The following is an 18,979-nucleotide window of genomic DNA, read 5'->3' on the forward strand; positions in this document are numbered from 1 at the left end:
CAGGGGGAACAGGGCAGGGAACCAGGGGGAACAGGGCTGAACCAGGGGGAACAGGGCTAAACCAGGGGTAACAGGGCTAAACCAGGGGGAACAGGGCTGAACCAGGGGAACAGGGCTAAACCAGGGGGAACAGGGCTAAACCAGGGGGAACAACCACTGGGGGAACAGAGCTAAACCAGGGGGAACAGGGCTGAACCAGGGGGAACAGGGCCAGGGGGAACCAGGGGGAACAGGGCTGAACCAGGGGGAACAGGGCTAAACCAGGGGAACAGGGCTGAACCAGGGGGAACAGGGCTAAACCAGGGGGAACAGGGCTAAACCAGGGGGAACAGGCCATACCGGGTGTAACAGAGCTAAACCAGGGGGAACAGGGCTGAACCAGGGGGAACAGGGCTGAACCAGGGGGAACAGGGCTGAACCAGGGGGAACAGGGCTAAACCAGGGGTAACAGGGCTGAACCAGGGGGAACAGGGCTAAACCAGGGGGAACAGGGCTAAACCAGGGGGAACAGGGCTGAACCAGGGGGAACAGGGCTAAACCAGGGGGAACAGGGCTAAACCAGGGGAAACTCCGTGTACTGACAGGGGTTTAGACTGGACAGCCCTGTGTGCCCACAGCACCGTGTACTGACAGGGGTTTAGAAAGCACGGCTGGTCGCTGGTTCAGGACTGCTCTCCGAACACAACCATGGAAGGAGGGCAGGGCAGCGGGGAGGCCCGGCACATCAACGCCATCTAGAGGAGAGGAGAATACAAGTTGAAATGCAGAAAGATAGTTTTAGTTCTTTATGTTCGAGACGGAAGGTTTAGACGTTGTCTGCGTGCCGAAAGCTATTTTTTTAAAATAAATTATTTTAAAAACATTCTCATGTTTGAGGTTGTACATTAGTCTTTCCTTCACCATTCACACTGTAAAATACTCTGTCTAGCAAATCAATTATGAAAATCACTGAATAGTTTTGTGATTACCACCCCCCCCGACAGCTAATATATATATTTTTTTAAATCACAAAATTACTTATGAATATGTGTCTGGAATTAATATCCGATTAGCTCCAGTGTTTGTGACAGAGTTCAGAGGTCAGGAAAGGTAGGGTTCAACAGAAGGAGGTTTTGATGGAGAAAGGGAGATGTGTTCACCTGGTACTCCTCCCAGGTACACAGTCTCCTTGGTCCCTGAGGATCGGCCCTTCTTGGGCCCCACACTGTGTTCACTGGCTGCATCCACATGGAGCTGCAGCACGTTGCTCTTCTTCATGACTACGGGGCGAACAGCCAATGGCAACAACATTAGTAGAAGACTGTTTTGAATTGAATGAAATGTATTGATCCCAAGTTTAGTAACATAGATGATGCTATAATGTTTTCTCAGTGCAAATCTACACTGAACAAATGTATTGATCCCAAGTTTAGTAACATAGATGATGCTATAATGCTTTCTCAGTGCAAATCTACACTGAACAAATGTATTGATCCCAAGTTTAGTAACATAGATGATGCTATAATGTTTTCTCAGTGCAAATCTACACTGAACAAATGTATTGATCCCAAGTTTAGTAACATAGATGATGCTATAATGCTTTCTCAGTGCAAATCTACACTGAACAAATGTATTGATCCCAAGTTTAGTAACATAGATGATGCTATAATGCTTTCTCAGTGCAAATCTACACTGAACAAATGTATTGATCCCAAGTTTAGTAACATAGATGATGCTATAATGCTTTCCCAGTGCAAATCTACACTGAACAAATGTATTGATCCCAAGTTTAGTAACAAATACAGAACAAATGATGATCCCAAGTTTATAGATGATGCTATAATGCTCAGTGCAAATCTACACTGAACAAATGTATTGATCCCAAGTTTAGTAACATAGATGATGCTATAATGCTTTCCCAGTGCAAATCTACACTGAACAAATGTATTGATCCCAAGTTTAGTAACATAGATGATGCTATAATGCTTTCTCAGTGCAAATCTACACTGAACAAATGTATTGATCCCAAGTTTAGTAACATAGATGATGCTATAATGCTTTCCCAGTGCAAATCTACACTGAACAAAAAATATAAAAACACAACATGCAACAATTTCTAAAGATTTTACTGAGTTACAGTTCATATAAGGAAATCAGTCAATTAAAATAAATCAATTAGGTCCTAATCTATGGATTTCACATGACTGGGAATACAGATGTGCATCTGTTGGTCACAGATATTAAAAAGATAAGGGAGTGGATCAGAAAACCAGTCGGTATCTGGTGTGGATCAGAAAACCAGTCAGTATCTGGTGTGGATCAGAAAACCAGTCAGTATCTGGTGTGGATCAGAAAACCAGTCAGTATCTGGTGTGGATCAGAAAACCAGTCAGTATCTGGTGTGGATCAGAAAACCAGTCAGTATCTGGTGTGGATCAGAAAACCAGTCAGTATCTGGTGTGGATCAGAAGACCAGTCAGTATCTGGTGTGGATCAGAAAACCAGTCAGTATCTGGTGTGGATCAGAAAACCAGTCAGTATCTGGTGTGGATCAGAAAACCAGTCAGTATCTGGTGTGGATCAGAAAACCAGTCAGTATCTGGTGTGGATCAGAAAACCAGTCAGTATCTGGTGTGGATCAGAAGACCAGTCAGTATCTGGTGTGGATCAGAAAACCAGTCAGTATCTGGTGTGGATCAGAAAACCAGTCAGTATCTGGTGTGGATCAGAAGACCAGTCAGTATCTGGTGTGGATCAGAAAACCAGTCAGTATCTGGTGTGGATCAGAAAACCAGTCAGTATCTGGTGTGGATCAGAAAACCAGTCAGTATCTGGTGTGGATCAGAAAACCAGTCAGTATCTGGTGTGGATCAGAGAACCAGTCAGTATCTGGTGTGGATCAGAAAACCAGTCAGTATCTGGTGTGGATCAGAAAACCAGTCAGTATCTGGTGTTGATCAGAAAACCAGTCAGTATCTGGTGTGGATCAGAAAACCAGTCAGTATCTGGTGTGGATCAGAAAACCAGTCAGTATCTGGTGTGGATCAGAAAACCAGTCAGTATCTGGTGTGGATCAGAAAACCAGTCAGTATCTGGTGTGGATCAGAAGACCAGTCAGTATCTGGTGTGGATCAGAAAACCAGTCAGTATCTGGTGTGGATCAGAAAACCAGTCAGTATCTGGTGTGGATCAGAAAACCAGTCAGTATCTGGTGTGGATCAGAAAACCAGTCAGTATCTGGTGTGGATCAGAGAACCAGTCAGTATCTGGTGTGGATCAGAAAACCAGTCAGTATCTGGTGTGGATCAGAAAACCAGTCAGTATCTGGTGTTGATCAGAAAACCAGTCAGTATCTGGTGTGGATCAGAAAACCAGTCAGTATCTGGTGTGGATCAGAAAACCAGTCAGTATCTGGTGTGGATCAGAAAACCAGTCAGTATCTGGTGTTGATCAGAAAACCAGTCAGTATCTGGTGTGGATCAGAAAACCAGTCAGTATCTGGTGTTGATCAGAAAACCAGTCAGTATCTGGTGTTGATCAGAAAACCAGTCAGTATCTGGTGTGGATCAGAAAACCAGTCAGTATTTGGTGTGGATCAGAAAACCAGTCAGTATCTGGTGTGGATCAGAAAACCAGTCAGTATCTGATGTTGATCAGAAAACCAGTCAGTATCTGGTGTTGATCAGAAAACCAGTCAGTATCTGGTGTGGATCAGAAAACCAGTCTGTATCTGGTGTGGATCAGAAAACCAGTCAGTATCTGGTGTGGATCAGAAAACCAGTCCGTATCTGGTGTGGATCAGAAAACCAGTCTGTATTTGGTGTGGATCAGAAAACCAGTCAGTATCTGGTGTGGATCAGAAAACCAGTCAGTATCTGGTGTTGATCAGAAAACCAGTCAGTATCTGGTGTGGATCAGAAAACCAGTCAGTATCTGGTGTGGATCAGAAAACCAGTCAGTATCTGGTGTGGATCAGAAAACCAGTCAGTATCTGGTGTGGATCAGAAAACCAGTCAGTATCTGGTGTTGATCAGAAAACCAGTCAGTATCTGGTGTGGATCAGAAACCCAGTCCGTATCTGGTGTGGATCAGAAAACCAGTCGGTATCTGGTGTGGATCAGAAAACCAGTCGGTATCTGGTGTGGATCAGAAAACCAGTCGGTATTTGGTGTGGATCAGAAAACCAGTCGGTATCTGGTGTGGATCAGAAAACCAGTCAGTATCTGGTGTGGATCAGAAAACCAGTCAGTATCTGGTGTGGATCAGAAAACCAGTCAGTATCTGGTGTGGATCAGAACACCAGTCAGTATCTGGTGTGGATCAGAAAACCAGTCGGTATCTGGTGTGGATCAGAAAACCAGTCAGTATCTGGTGTGGATCAGAAAACCAGTCAGTATCTGGTGTGGATCAGAAACCAGTCGGTATCTGGTGTGGATCAGAAAACCAGTCAGTATCTGGTGTTGCAACCACTAGCCTCATGCAGCGCGAAACATCTCCTTCACATAGAGTTGATCAGGCTGTTGATTGTGGCCTGTGGAATGTTGTCCCACTCCTCATCAATGGCTGTGAGAAGTTGCGGAATATTGGCAGGAACTGGAACACGCTGTTGTACAGGACTATCCAGAGCATCCCAAACATGCTCAATGGGTGACATGTCTGGTGAGCATGCAGGCCATGGAGGAACTGGGACATTTTCAGCTTCCAGTAATTGTGTCCAGATCCATGTGACATGGGGCTGTATATTATCATGTTGAAACATGAGGTGATGGTGGTGGATGAATGGCACGACAATGGGCCTCAGGATCTCTTCACGGTATCTCTATGCATTCAAATTGCCATCGATAAAATGCAATTGTTTTCGTTGTCTGTAGTTTATGCCTGCACATACCATAACCAGCATGGGGCCCTCTGTTCACAACGTTGACATCAGCAAACCGTACAGTTGTTAGTCCGGTTGGATGTACTGCCAAATTCTCTAAAACGATGTTGGAGGTGGCTTATGGTAGAGAAATGAACATTAAATTCTATGGCAACATTGTCAGCATGCCAGTTGCACGCTCCCTCAAAACACGCTCCCTCAAAGACTCACCTGTATCTGTAAGCTACAACTCACCTGTATCTGTAACTAAGCTACAACTCACCTGTATCTGTAAGCTACAACTCACCTGTAACTGTAACTAAGCTACAACTCACCTGTATCTGTAAGCTACAACTCACCTGTAACTGTAACTAAGCTACAACTCACCTGTATCAGTAAGCTACAACTCACCTGTAACTGTAACTAAGCTACAACTCACCTGTATCTGTAAGCTACAACTCACCTGTAACTGTAACTAAGCTACAACTCACCTGTAACTGTAACTAAGCTACAACTCACCTGTAACTGTAACTAAGCTACAACTCACCTGTATCTGTAAGCTACAACTCACCTGTAACTGTAACTAAGCTACAACTCACCTGTATATGTAAGCTACAACTCACCTGTATCTGTAAGCTACAACTCACCTGTATCTGTAAGCTACAACTCACCTGTAACTGTAAGCTACAACTCACCTGTATCTGTAAGCTACAACTCACCTGTATCTGTAAGCTACAACTCACCTGTATCTGTAAGCTACAACTCACCTGTATCTGTAAGCTACAACTCACCTGTATCTGTAAGCTACAACTCACCTGTAACTAAGCTACAACTCACCTGTATCTGTAAGCTACAACTCACCTGTATCTGTAAGCTAAAACTCACCTGTATCTGTAAGCTACAACTCACCTGTATCTGTAAGCTACAACTCACCTGTATTTCTTAACTCAGCTACAACTCACCTGTATCTGTAAACTACAACTCACCTGTAACTAAGCTACCACTCACCTGTATCTGTAACTAAGCTACAACTCACCTGAATCTGTAAGCTACAACTCACCTGTATCTGTAACTAAGCTACAACTCACCTGTATCTGTAACTAAGCTACAACTCACCTGTATCTGTAAGTTACAACTCACCTGTATCTGTAACTAAGCTACAACTCACCTGTATCTGTAACTAAGCTACAACTCACCTGTATCTGTAACTAAGCTACAACTCACCTGTATCTGTAACTAAGCTACAACTCACCTGTATCTGTAACTAAGCTACAACTCACCTGTATCTGTAACTAAGCTACAACTCACCTGTATCTGTAAGCTACAACTCACCTGTATCTGTAACTAAGCTACAACTCACCTGTATCTGTAACTAAGCTACAACTCACCTGTATCTGTAACTAAGCTACAACTCACCTGTATCTGTAACTAAGCTACAACTCACCTGTATCTGTAACTAAGCTACAACTCACCTGTATCTGTAACTAAGCTACAACTCACCTGTATCTGTAAGCTACAACTCACCTGTATCTGTAACTCAGCTACAACTCACCTGTATCTGTAAGCTACAACTCACCTGTAACTGTAACTAAGCTACAACTCACCTGTATCTGTAAGCTACAACTCACATGTATCTGTAACTAAGCTACAACTCACCTGTATCTGTAAGCTACAACTCACCTGTATCTGTAAGCTACAACTCACCTGTAACTGTAACTAAGCTACAACTCACCTGTATCTGTAAGCTACAACTCACCTGTATCTGTAAGCTACAACTCACCTGTATCTGTAACTAAGCTACAACTCACCTGTATCTGTAAGCTACAACTCACCTGTATCTGTAAGCTACAACTCACCTGTATCTGTAACTAAGCTACAACTCACCTGTATCTGTAAGCTACAACTCACCTGTATCTGTGAGCTACAACTCACCTGTAACTGTAACTAAGCTACAACTCACCTGTAACTGTAACTAAGCTACAACTCACCTGTATCTGTAAGCTACAACTCACCTGTAACTGTAACTAAGCTACAACTCACCTGTATCTGTAAGCTACAACTCACCTGTAACTGTAACTAAGCTACAACTCACCTGTATCTGTAAGCTACAACTCACCTGTAAATGTAACTAAGCTACAACTCACCTGTATCTGTAAGCTACAACTCACCTGTATCTGTAAGCTACAACTCACCTGTATCTGTAACTAAGCTACAACTCACCTGTATCTGTAAGCTACAACTCACCTGTATCTGTAAGCTACAACTCATCTGTATCTGTAAGCTACAACTCACCTGTATCTGTAAGCTACAACTCACCTGTAACTAAGCTACAACTCACCTGTATCTGTAAGCTACAACTCACCTGTAACTGTAACTAAGCTACAACTCACCTGTATCTGTAAGCTACAACTCACCTGTAAATGTAACTAAGCTACAACTCACCTGTATCTGTAAGCTACAACTCACCTGTAACTGTAAGCTACAACTCACCTGTATCTGTAAGCTACAACTCACCTGTATCTGTAAGCTACAACTCATCTGTATCTGTAAGCTACAACTCATCTGTATCTGTAAGCTACAACTCACCTGTATCTGTAAGCTACAACTCACCTGTAACTAAGCTACAACTCACCTGTATCTGTAAGCTACAACTCACCTGTATCTGTAAGCTAAAACTCACCTGTATTTCTTAACTCAGCTACAACTCACCTGTATCTGTAAGCTACAACTCACCTGTAACTGTAACTAAGCTACAACTCACCTGTATCTGTAAGCTACAACTCACCTGTATCTGTAACTAAGCTACAACTCACCTGTATCTGTAAGCTACAACTCACCTGTATCTGTAAGCTACAACTCACCTGTAACTGTAACTAAGCTACAACTCACCTGTATCTGTAAGCTACAACTCACCTGTATCTGTAACTAAGCTACAACTCACCTGTATCTGTAAGCTACAACTCACCTGTATCTGTAAGCTACAACTCACCTGTATCTGTAACTAAGCTACAACTCACCTGTATCTGTAAGCTACAACTCACCTGTATCTGTAAGCTACAACTCACCTGTAACTGTAACTAAGCTACAACTCACCTGTATCTGTAAGCTACAACTCACCTGTAACTGTAACTAAGCCACAACTCACCTGTATCTGTAAGCTACAACTCACCTGTAACTGTAACTAAGCTACACTCACCTGTATCTGTAAGCTACAACTCACCTGTATCTGTAAGCTACAACTCACCTGTATCTGTAAGCTACAACTCACCTGTATCTGTAAGCTACAACTCACCTGTATCTGTAAGCTACAACTCACCTGTATCTGTAAGCTACAACTCATCTGTATCTGTAAGCTACAACTCACCTGTATCTGTAAGCTACAACTCACCTGTAACTAAGCTACAACTCACCTGTATCTGTAAGCTACAACTCACCTGTATCTGTAAGCTACAACTCACCTGTATCTGTAAGCTACAACTCACCTGTATCTGTAAGCTACAACTCACCTGTAACTGTAACTAAGCTACAACTCACCTGTATCTGTAAGCTACAACTCACCTGTAACTGTAACTAAGCTACAACTCACCTGTATCTGTAAGCTACAACTCACCTGTAACTGTAACTAAGCTACAACGCACCTGTATCTGTAAGCTACAACTCACCTGTAACTGTAACTAAGCTACAACTCACCTGTATCTGTAAGCTACAACTCACCTGTAAATGTAACTAAGCTACAACTCACCTGTAACTGTAACTAAGCTACAACTCTCCTGTATCTGTAAGCTACAACTCACCTGTATCTGTAAGCTACAACTCACCTGTATCTGTAAGCTACAACTCACCTGTATCTGTAAGCTACAACTCATCTGTATCTATAAGCTACAACTCACCTGTATCTGTAAGCTACAACTCACCTGTATCTGTAACTAAGCTACAACTCACCTGTATCTGTAACTAAGCTACAACTCACATGTATATGTAACTAAGCTACAACTCACCAGTATCTGTAACTAAGCTACAACTCACCTGTATCTGTAACTAAGCTACAACTCACCTGTATCTGTAACTAAGCTACAACTCACCTGTATCTGTAACTAAGCTACAACTCACATGTATCTGTAACTCAGCTACAACTCACCTGTATCTGTAAGCTACAACTCACCTGTAACTGTAACTCAGCTACAACTCACCTGTATCTGTATCTGTAAACTACAACTCACCTGTATCTGTAAGCTACAACTCACCTGTATCTATAAGCTACAACTCAACTGTATCTGTAACTAAGCCACAACTCACCTGTATATGTAAGCTACAACTCACCTGTATCTGTAACTAAGCTACAACTCACCTGTATCTGTAACTAAGCTACAACTCACCTGTATCTGTAACTAAGCCACAACTCACCTGTATCTGTAAGCTACAACTCACCTGTATCTGTAAGCTACAACTCACCTGTATCTGTAAGCTACAACTCACCTGTATCTGTAACTAAGCCACAACTCACCTGTATCTGTAAGCTACAACTCACCTGTATCTGTAAGCTACAACTCACCTGTAACTGTAACTAAGCTACAACTCACCTGTATCTGTAACTAAGCTACAACTCACCTGTATCTGTAAGCTACAACTCACATGTATCTGTAACTAAGCTACAACTCACCTGTATCTCTAAGCTACAACTCACCTGTATCTGTAAGCTACAACTCACCTGTAACTGTAACTAAGCTACAACTCACCTGTATCTGCTACAACTCACCTGTATCTGTAAGCTACAACTCACCTGTATCTGTAACTAAGCTACAACTCACCTGTATCTGTAAGCTACAACTCACCTGTATCTGTAAGCTACAACTCACCTGTATCTGTAACTAAGCTACAACTCACCTGTATCTGTAAGCTACAACTCACCTGTATCTGTGAGCTACAACTCACCTGTAACTGTAACTAAGCTACAACTCACCTGTATCTGTAAGCTACAACTCACCTGTAACTGTAACTAAGCTACAACTCACCTGTATCTGTAAGCTACAACTCACCTGTAACTGTAACTAAGCTACAACTCACCTGTATCTGTAAGCTACAACTCACCTGTAACTGTAACTAAGCTACAACTCACCTGTATCTGTAAGCTACAACTCACCTGTAAATGTAACTAAGCTACAACTCACCTGTATCTGTAAGCTACAACTCACCTGTATCTGTAAGCTACAACTCACCTGTATCTGTAACTAAGCTACAACTCACCTGTATCTGTAAGCTACAACTCACCTGTATCTGTGAGCTACAACTCACCTGTAACTGTAACTAAGCTACAACTCACCTGTATCTGTAAGCTACAACTCACCTGTAACTGTAACTAAGCTACAACTCACCTGTATCTGTAAGCTACAACTCACCTGTAACTGTAACTAAGCTACAACTCACCTGTATCTGTAAGCTACAACTCACCTGTAACTGTAACTAAGCTACAACTCACCTGTATCTGTAAGCTACAACTCACATGTATCTGTAACTAAGCTACAACTCACCTGTATCTCTAAGCTACAACTCACCTGTATCTGTAAGCTACAACTCATCTGTATCTGTAAGCTACAACTCATCTGTATCTGTAAGCTACAACTCACCTGTATCTGTAAGCTACAACTCACCTGTAACTAAGCTACAACTCACCTGTATCTGTAAGCTACAACTCACCTGTATCTGTAAGCTAAAACTCACCTGTATTTCTTAACTAAGCTACAACTCACATGTATCTGTAACTCAGCTACAACTCACCTGTATCTGTAAGCTACAACTCACCTGTAACTGTAACTCAGCTACAACTCACCTGTATCTGTATCTGTAAACTACAACTCACCTGTATCTGTAAGCTACAACTCACCTGTATCTATAAGCTACAACTCAACTGTATCTGTAACTAAGCCACAACTCACCTGTATATGTAAGCTACAACTCACCTGTATCTGTAACTAAGCTACAACTCACCTGTATCTGTAACTAAGCTACAACTCACCTGTATCTGTAACTAAGCCACAACTCACCTGTATCTGTAAGCTACAACTCACCTGTATCTGTAAGCTACAACTCACCTGTATCTGTAAGCTACAACTCACCTGTATCTGTAACTAAGCCACAACTCACCTGTATCTGTAAGCTACAACTCACCTGTATCTGTAAGCTACAACTCACCTGTAACTGTAACTAAGCTACAACTCACCTGTATCTGTAACTAAGCTACAACTCACCTGTATCTGTAAGCTACAACTCACATGTATCTGTAACTAAGCTACAACTCACCTGTATCTCTAAGCTACAACTCACCTGTATCTGTAAGCTACAACTCACCTGTAACTGTAACTAAGCTACAACTCACCTGTATCTGTAAGCTACAACTCACCTGTATCTGTAAGCTACAACTCACCTGTATCTGTAACTAAGCTACAACTCACCTGTATCTGTAAGCTACAACTCACCTGTATCTGTAAGCTACAACTCACCTGTATCTGTAACTAAGCTACAACTCACCTGTATCTAAGCTACAACTCACCTGTATCTGTGAGCTACAACTCACCTGTAACTGTAACTAAGCTACAACTCACCTGTATCTGTAAGCTACAACTCACCTGTAACTGTAACTGCTACAACTCACCTGTATCTGTAAGCTACAACTCACCTGTAACTGTAACAACTACAACTCACCTGTATCTGTAAGCTACAACTCACCTGTAACTGTAACTAAGCTACAACTCACCTGTATCTGTAAGCTACAACTCACCTGTAAATGTAACTAAGCTACAACTCACCTGTATCTGTAAGCTACAACTCACCTGTATCTGTAAGCTACAACTCACCTGTATCTGTAACTAAGCTACAACTCACCTGTATCTGTAAGCTACAACTCACCTGTATCTGTGAGCTACAACTCACCTGTAACTGTAACTAAGCTACAACTCACCTGTATCTGTAAGCTACAACTCACCTGTAACTGTAACTAAGCTACAACTCACCTGTATCTGTAAGCTACAACTCACCTGTAACTGTAACTAAGCTACAACTCACCTGTATCTGTAAGCTACAACTCACCTGTAACTGTAACTAAGCTACAACTCACCTGTATCTGTAAGCTACAACTCACATGTATCTGTAACTAAGCTACAACTCACCTGTATCTCTAAGCTACAACTCACCTGTATCTGTAAGCTACAACTCATCTGTATCTGTAAGCTACAACTCATCTGTATCTGTAAGCTACAACTCACCTGTATCTGTAAGCTACAACTCACCTGTAACTAAGCTACAACTCACCTGTATCTGTAAGCTACAACTCACCTGTATCTGTAAGCTAAAACTCACCTGTATTTCTTAACTCAGCTACAACTCACCTGTATCTGTAAGCTACAACTCACCTGTAACTGTAACTAAGCTACAACTCACCTGTATCTGTAAGCTACAACTCACCTGTATCTGTAACTAAGCTACAACTCACCTGTATCTGTAAGCTACAGCTCACCTGTATCTGTAAGCTACAACTCACCTGTAACTGTAACTAAGCTACAACTCACCTGTATCTGTAAGCTACAACTCACCTGTATCTGTAACTAAGCTACAACTCACCTGTATCTGTAAGCTACAACTCACCTGTATCTGTAAGCTACAACTCACCTGTATCTGTAACTAAGCTACAACTCACCTGTATCTGTAAGCTACAACTCACCTGTATCTGTAAGCTACAACTCACCTGTAACTGTAACTAAGCTACAACTCACCTGTATCTGTAAGCTACAACTCACCTGTAACTGTAACTAAGCCACAACTCACCTGTATCTGTAAGCTACAACTCACCTGTAACTGTAACTAAGCTACACTCACCTGTATCTGTAAGCTACAACTCACCTGTATCTGTAAGCTACAACTCACCTGTATCTGTAAGCTACAACTCACCTGTATCTGTAAGCTACAACTCACCTGTATCTGTAAGCTACAACTCATCTGTATCTGTAAGCTACAACTCACCTGTATCTGTAAGCTACAACTCACCTGTAACTAAGCTACAACTCACCTGTATCTGTAAGCTACAACTCACCTGTATCTGTAAGCTAAAACTCACCTGTATTTCTTAACTCAGCTACAACTCACCTGTATCTGTAAGCTACAACTCACCTGTAACTGTAACTAAGCTACAACTCACCTGTATCTGTAAGCTACAACTCACCTGTAACTGTAACTAAGCTACAACTCACCTGTATCTGTAAGCTACAACTCACCTGTATCTGTAACTAAGCTACAACACACCTGTATCTGTAAGCTACAACTCACCTGTATCTGTAAGCTACAACTCACCTGTATCTGTAAGCTACAACTCACCTGTATCTGTAAGCTACAACTCACCTGTAACTGTAACTAAGCTACAACTCACCTGTATCTGTAAGCTACAACTCACCTGTAACTGTAACTAAGCTACAACTCACCTGTATCTGTAAGCTACAACTCACCTGTAACTGTAACTAAGCTACAACGCACCTGTATCTGTAAGCTACAACTCACCTGTAACTGTAACTAAGCTACAACTCACCTGTATCTGTAAGCTACAACTCACCTGTAAATGTAACTAAGCTACAACTCACCTGTAACTGTAACTAAGCTACAACTCACCTGTATCTGTAAGCTACAACTCACCTGTATCTGTAAGCTACAACTCACCTGTATCTGTAAGCTACAACTCACCTGTATCTGTAAGCTACAACTCATCTGTATCTATAAGCTACAACTCACCTGTATCTGTAAGCTACAACTCACCTGTAACTAAGCTACCACTCACCTGTATCTGTAACTAAGCTACAACTCACCTGTATCTGTAAGCTACAACTCACCTGTATCTGTAACTAAGCTACAACTCACCTGTATCTGTAACTAAGCTACAACTCACATGTATCTGTAACTAAGCTACAACTCACCAGTATCTGTAACTAAGCTACAACTCACCTGTATCTGTAACTAAGCTACAACTCACCAGTATCTGTAACTAAGCTACAACTCACCTGTATCTGTAACTAAGCTACAACTCACATGTATCTGTAACTCAGCTACAACTCACCTGTATCTGTAAGCTACAACTCACCTGTAACTGTAACTCAGCTACAACTCACCTGTATCTGTATCTGTAAACTACAACTCACCTGTATCTGTAAGCTACAACTCACCTGTATCTATAAGCTACAACTCAACTGTATCTGTAACTAAGCCACAACTCACCTGTATATGTAAGCTACAACTCACCTGTATCTGTAACTAAGCTACAACTCACCTGTATCTGTAACTAAGCTACAACTCACCTGTATCTGTAACTAAGCCACAACTCACCTGTATCTGTAAGCTACAACTCACCTGTATCTGTAAGCTACAACTCACCTGTATCTGTAAGCTACAACTCACCTGTATCTGTAACTAAGCCACAACTCACCTGTATCTGTAAGCTACAACTCACCTGTATCTGTAAGCTACAACTCACCTGTAACTGTAACTAAGCTACAACTCACCTGTATCTGTAACTAAGCTACAACTCACCTGTATCTGTAAGCCACAACTCACCTGTATCTGTAAGCTACAACTCACCTGTATCTGTAAGCCACAACTCACCTGTATCTGTAACTAAGCTACAACTCACCTGTATCTGTAAGCTACAACTCACCTGTATCTGTAACTAAGCTACAACTCACCTGTATCTGTAAGCCACAACTCACCTGTATCTGTAAGCTACAACTCACCTGTATCTGTAACTAAGCTACAACTCACCTGTATCTGTAACTCAGCAACAACTCACCTGTATCTGTAACTAAGCTACAACTCACCTGTATCTGTAACTAAGCTACAACTCACCTGTAACAATTCACCTGTATCTGTAAGCTACAACTCACCTGTAGCTACAACTCTGTAACTAAGCTACAACTCACCTGTATCTGTAAGCTACAACTCACCTGTAACTGTAACTAAGCTACAACTCACCTGTATCTGTAAGCTACAACTCACCTGTAACTGTAACTAAGCTACAACTCACCTGTATCTGTAAGCTACAACTCACCTGTAACTGCTACAACTCACCTGTATCTGTAAGCTACAACTCACCTGTATCTGTAAGCTAAAACTCACCTGTATCTGTAAGCTACAACTCACCTGTATCTGTAGCTACAACTCACCTGTATTTCTTAACTCAGCTACAACTCACCTGTATCTGTAAGCTACAACTCACCTGTATCTGTAACTAAGCCACAACTCACCTGTATCTGTAAGCTACAATTCACCTGTATCTGTAAGCTACAATTCACCTGTATCTGTAACTAAGCTACAACTCACCTGTATCTGTAAGCTACAACTCACCTGTATCTGTAAGCTACAACTCACCTGTATCTGTAACTCAGCTACAACTCACCTGTATATGTAACTAAGCTACAACTCACCTGTATCTGTAAATCAGCTAGAACTCATCTGTATATGTAAGCTCCAACTCACCTGTATCTGTTAGCTAGAACTCACCTGTATCGCTAAGCTACAACTCACCTGTATCTGTAAGCTACAACTCACCTGTATCTGTAACTGTAAGCTAGAACTCACCTGTATCTGTAACTCAGCTAGAATTCACCTGTATCTGTAACTCAGCTAGAACTCACCTGTATCTGTAACTCAGCTAGAACTCACCTGTATCTGCAACTGTAAGCTAGAATTCACCTGTATCTATAACTAAGCTAGAACTCACCTGTATCGGTAACTGTAAGCTAGAATTCACCTGTATCTGTAACTAAGCTAGAACTCACCTGTATCGGTAACTGTAAGCTAGAATTCACTTGTATCTGTAACTCAGCTAGAACTCACCTGTATCTGTAACTCAGCTACAACTCACCTGTATCTGTAACTCAGCTACAACTCACCTGTATCTGTAACTGTAAGCTAGAACTCACCTGTATCTGTAACTGTAAGCTAGAATTCACCTGTATCTGTAACTGTAAGCTAGAACTCACCTGTATCTGTAACTGTAAGCTACAACTCACCTGTATCTGTAACTAGGCTACAACTCACCTGTATCTGTAACTCAGCAACAACTCACCTGTATCTGTAACTAAGCTACAACTCACCTGTATCTGTAACTAAGCTACAACTCACCTGTATCTGTAAGCTACAATTCACCTGTATCTGTAACTCAGCTACAACTCACCTGTATCTGTAAGCTACAACTCACCTGTATCTGTAACTAAGCTACAACTCACCTGTATCTGTAAGCTACAACTCACCTGTAACTGTAACTAAGCTACAACTCACCTGTATCTGTAAGCTACAACTCACCTGTAACTGTAACTAAGCTACAACTCACCTGTATCTGTAAGCTACAACTCACCTGTAACTGTAACTAAGCTACAACTCACCTGTATCTGTAAGCTACAACTCACCTGTATCTGTAAGCTAAAACTCACCTGTATCTGTAAGCTACAACTCACCTGTATTTCTTAACTCAGCTACAACTCACCTGTATCTGTAAGCTACAACTCACCTGTATCTGTAACTAAGCCACAACTCACCTGTATCTGTAAGCTACAATTCACCTGTATCTGTAAGCTACAATTCACCTGTATCTGTAACTAAGCTACAACTCACCTGTATCTGTAAGCTACAACTCACCTGTATCTGTAAGCTACAACTCACCTGTATCTGTAACTCAGCTACAACTCACCTGTATATGTAACTAAGCTACAACTCACCTGTATCTGTAAATCAGCTAGAACTCATCTGTATATGTAAGCTCCAACTCACCTGTATCTGTTAGCTAGAACTCACCTGTATCGCTAAGCTACAACTCACCTGTATCTGTAAGCTACAACTCACCTGTATCTGTAACTGTAAGCTAGAACTCACCTGTATCTGTAACTCAGCTATAATTCACCTGTATCTGTAACTCAGCTAGAACTCACCTGTATCTGTAACTCAGCTAGAACTCACCTGTATCTGCAACTGTAAGCTAGAATTCACCTGTATCTATAACTAAGCTAGAACTCACCTGTATCGGTAACTGTAAGCTAGAATTCACCTGTATCTGTAACTAAGCTAGAACTCACCTGTATCGGTAACTGTAAGCTAGAATTCACTTGTATCTGTAACTCAGCTAGAACTCACCTGTATCTGTAACTCAGCTACAACTCACCTGTATCTGTAACTCAGCTACAACTCACCTGTATCTGTAACTGTAAGCTAGAACTCACCTGTATCTGTAACTGTAAGCTAGAATTCACCTGTATCTGTAACTGTAAGCTAGAACTCACCTGTATCTGTAACTGTAAGCTACAACTCACCTGTATCTGTAACTAGGCTAGAACTCACATGTATCGGTAACTGTAAGCTAGAACTCACCTGTATCTGTAACTGTAAGCTAGAACTCACCTGTATCTGTAACTCAGCTAGAACTCACCTGTATCGGTAACTGTAAGCTAGAATTCACCTGTATCGGTAACTGTAAGCTAGAACTCACCTGTATCTGTAACTCAGCTAGAACTCACCTGTATCTGTAACTCAGCTAGAACTCACCTGTATCTGTAACTAAGCTAGAACTCACCTGTATCTGTAACTGTAAGCTAGAACTCACCTGTATCTGTAACTGTAAGCTAGAATTCACCTGTATCTGTAACTGTAAGCTAGAACTCACCTGTATCTGTAACTGTAAGCTAGAATTCACCTGTATCTGTAACTGTAAGCTAGAACTCACCTGTATCTGTAACTGTAAGCTAGAATTCACCTGTATCTGTAACTGTAAGCTAGAACTCACCTGTATCTGTAACTGTAAGCTAGAACTCACCTGTATCTGTAACTAAGCTAGAACTCACCTGTATCTGTAACTAAGCTAGAACTCACCTGTATCTGTAACTAAGCTAGAACTCACCTGTATCTGTAACTGTAAGCTAGAACTCACCTGTATCTGTAACTAAGCTAGAACTCACCTGTATCTGTAACTAAGCTACAATTCACCTGTATCTGTAACTCAGCTAGAATTCACCTGTATCTGTAACTAAGCTAGAACTCACCTGTATCTGTAACTAAGCTAGAACGCACCTGTATCTGTAACTAAGCTAGAACTCACCTGTATCGGTAACTAAGCTAGAACTCACCTGTATCTGTAACTGTAAGCTAGAACTCACCTGTATCTGTAACTGTAAGCTAGAACTCACCTGTATCTGTAACTGTAAGCTAGAACTCACCTGTATCTGTAACTGTAAGCTAGAACTCACCTGTATCTGTAACTAAGCTAGAACTCACCTGTATCTGTAACTAAGCTAGAATTCACCTGTATCTGTAACTAAGCTAGAACTCACCTGTATCTGTAACTGTAAGCTAGAACTCACCTGTATCTGTAACTGTAAGCTAGAACTCACCTGTATCTGTAACTAAGCTAGAACTCACCTGTATCTGTAACTAAGCTAGAATTCACCTGTATCTGTAACTGTAAGCTAGAATTCACCTGTATCTGTAACTGTAAGCTAGAACTCACCTGTATCTGTAAGCTACAACTCACCTGTAACTGTAACTAAGCTACAACTCACCTGTATCTGTAAGCTACAACTCACCTGTAACTGTAACTAAGCTACAACTCACCTGTATCTGTAAGCTACAACTCACCTGTATCTGTAAGCTAAAACTCACCTGTATCTGTAAGCTACAACTCACCTGTATCTGTAAGCTACAACTCACCTGTATTTCTTAACTCAGCTACAACTCACCTGTATCTGTAAGCTACAACTCACCTGTATCTGTAACTAAGCCACAACTCACCTGTATCTGTAAGCTACAATTCACCTGTATCTGTAAGCTACAATTCACCTGTATCTGTAACTAAGCTACAACTCACCTGTATCTGTAAGCTACAACTCACCTGTATCTGTAAGCTACAACTCACCTGTATCTGTAACTCAGCTACAACTCACCTGTATATGTAACTAAGCTACAACTCACCTGTATCTGTAAATCAGCTAGAACTCATCTGTATATGTAAGCTCCAACTCACCTGTATCTGTTAGCTAGAACTCACCTGTATCGCTAAGCTACAACTCACCTGTATCTGTAAGCTACAACTCACCTGTATCTGTAACTGTAAGCTAGAACTCACCT

The 18,979-nt window shown here is 41.5% G+C and overlaps 1 protein-coding gene across 1 annotated transcript in view; it reads right to left on the bottom strand.

Annotated features, from left to right (window-relative positions):
• Positions 1 to 234: 234 nt before the first annotated feature.
• LOC115126216 (laminin subunit alpha-5-like) overlaps positions 235 to 18,979 on the bottom strand; it is a 323,432-nt gene continuing 304,687 nt past the window's right edge. Inside the window, exons 77-78 of the mRNA XM_065021107.1 lie at positions 1,140 to 1,259; positions 235 to 734 (exon numbers count right to left, since the gene is read on the bottom strand). Coding sequence (XP_064877179.1) covers positions 589 to 734; positions 1,140 to 1,259 — 266 coding nt within the window. The 3' untranslated portion in view covers positions 235 to 588. The remainder of the gene's footprint in view (positions 735 to 1,139; positions 1,260 to 18,979) is intronic.

The sequence above is a fragment of the Oncorhynchus nerka genome, linkage group LG7 (genome assembly GCF_034236695.1).
Source record: "Oncorhynchus nerka isolate Pitt River linkage group LG7, Oner_Uvic_2.0, whole genome shotgun sequence".
Classification (NCBI taxonomy): Eukaryota; Metazoa; Chordata; class Actinopteri; order Salmoniformes; family Salmonidae; genus Oncorhynchus; species Oncorhynchus nerka.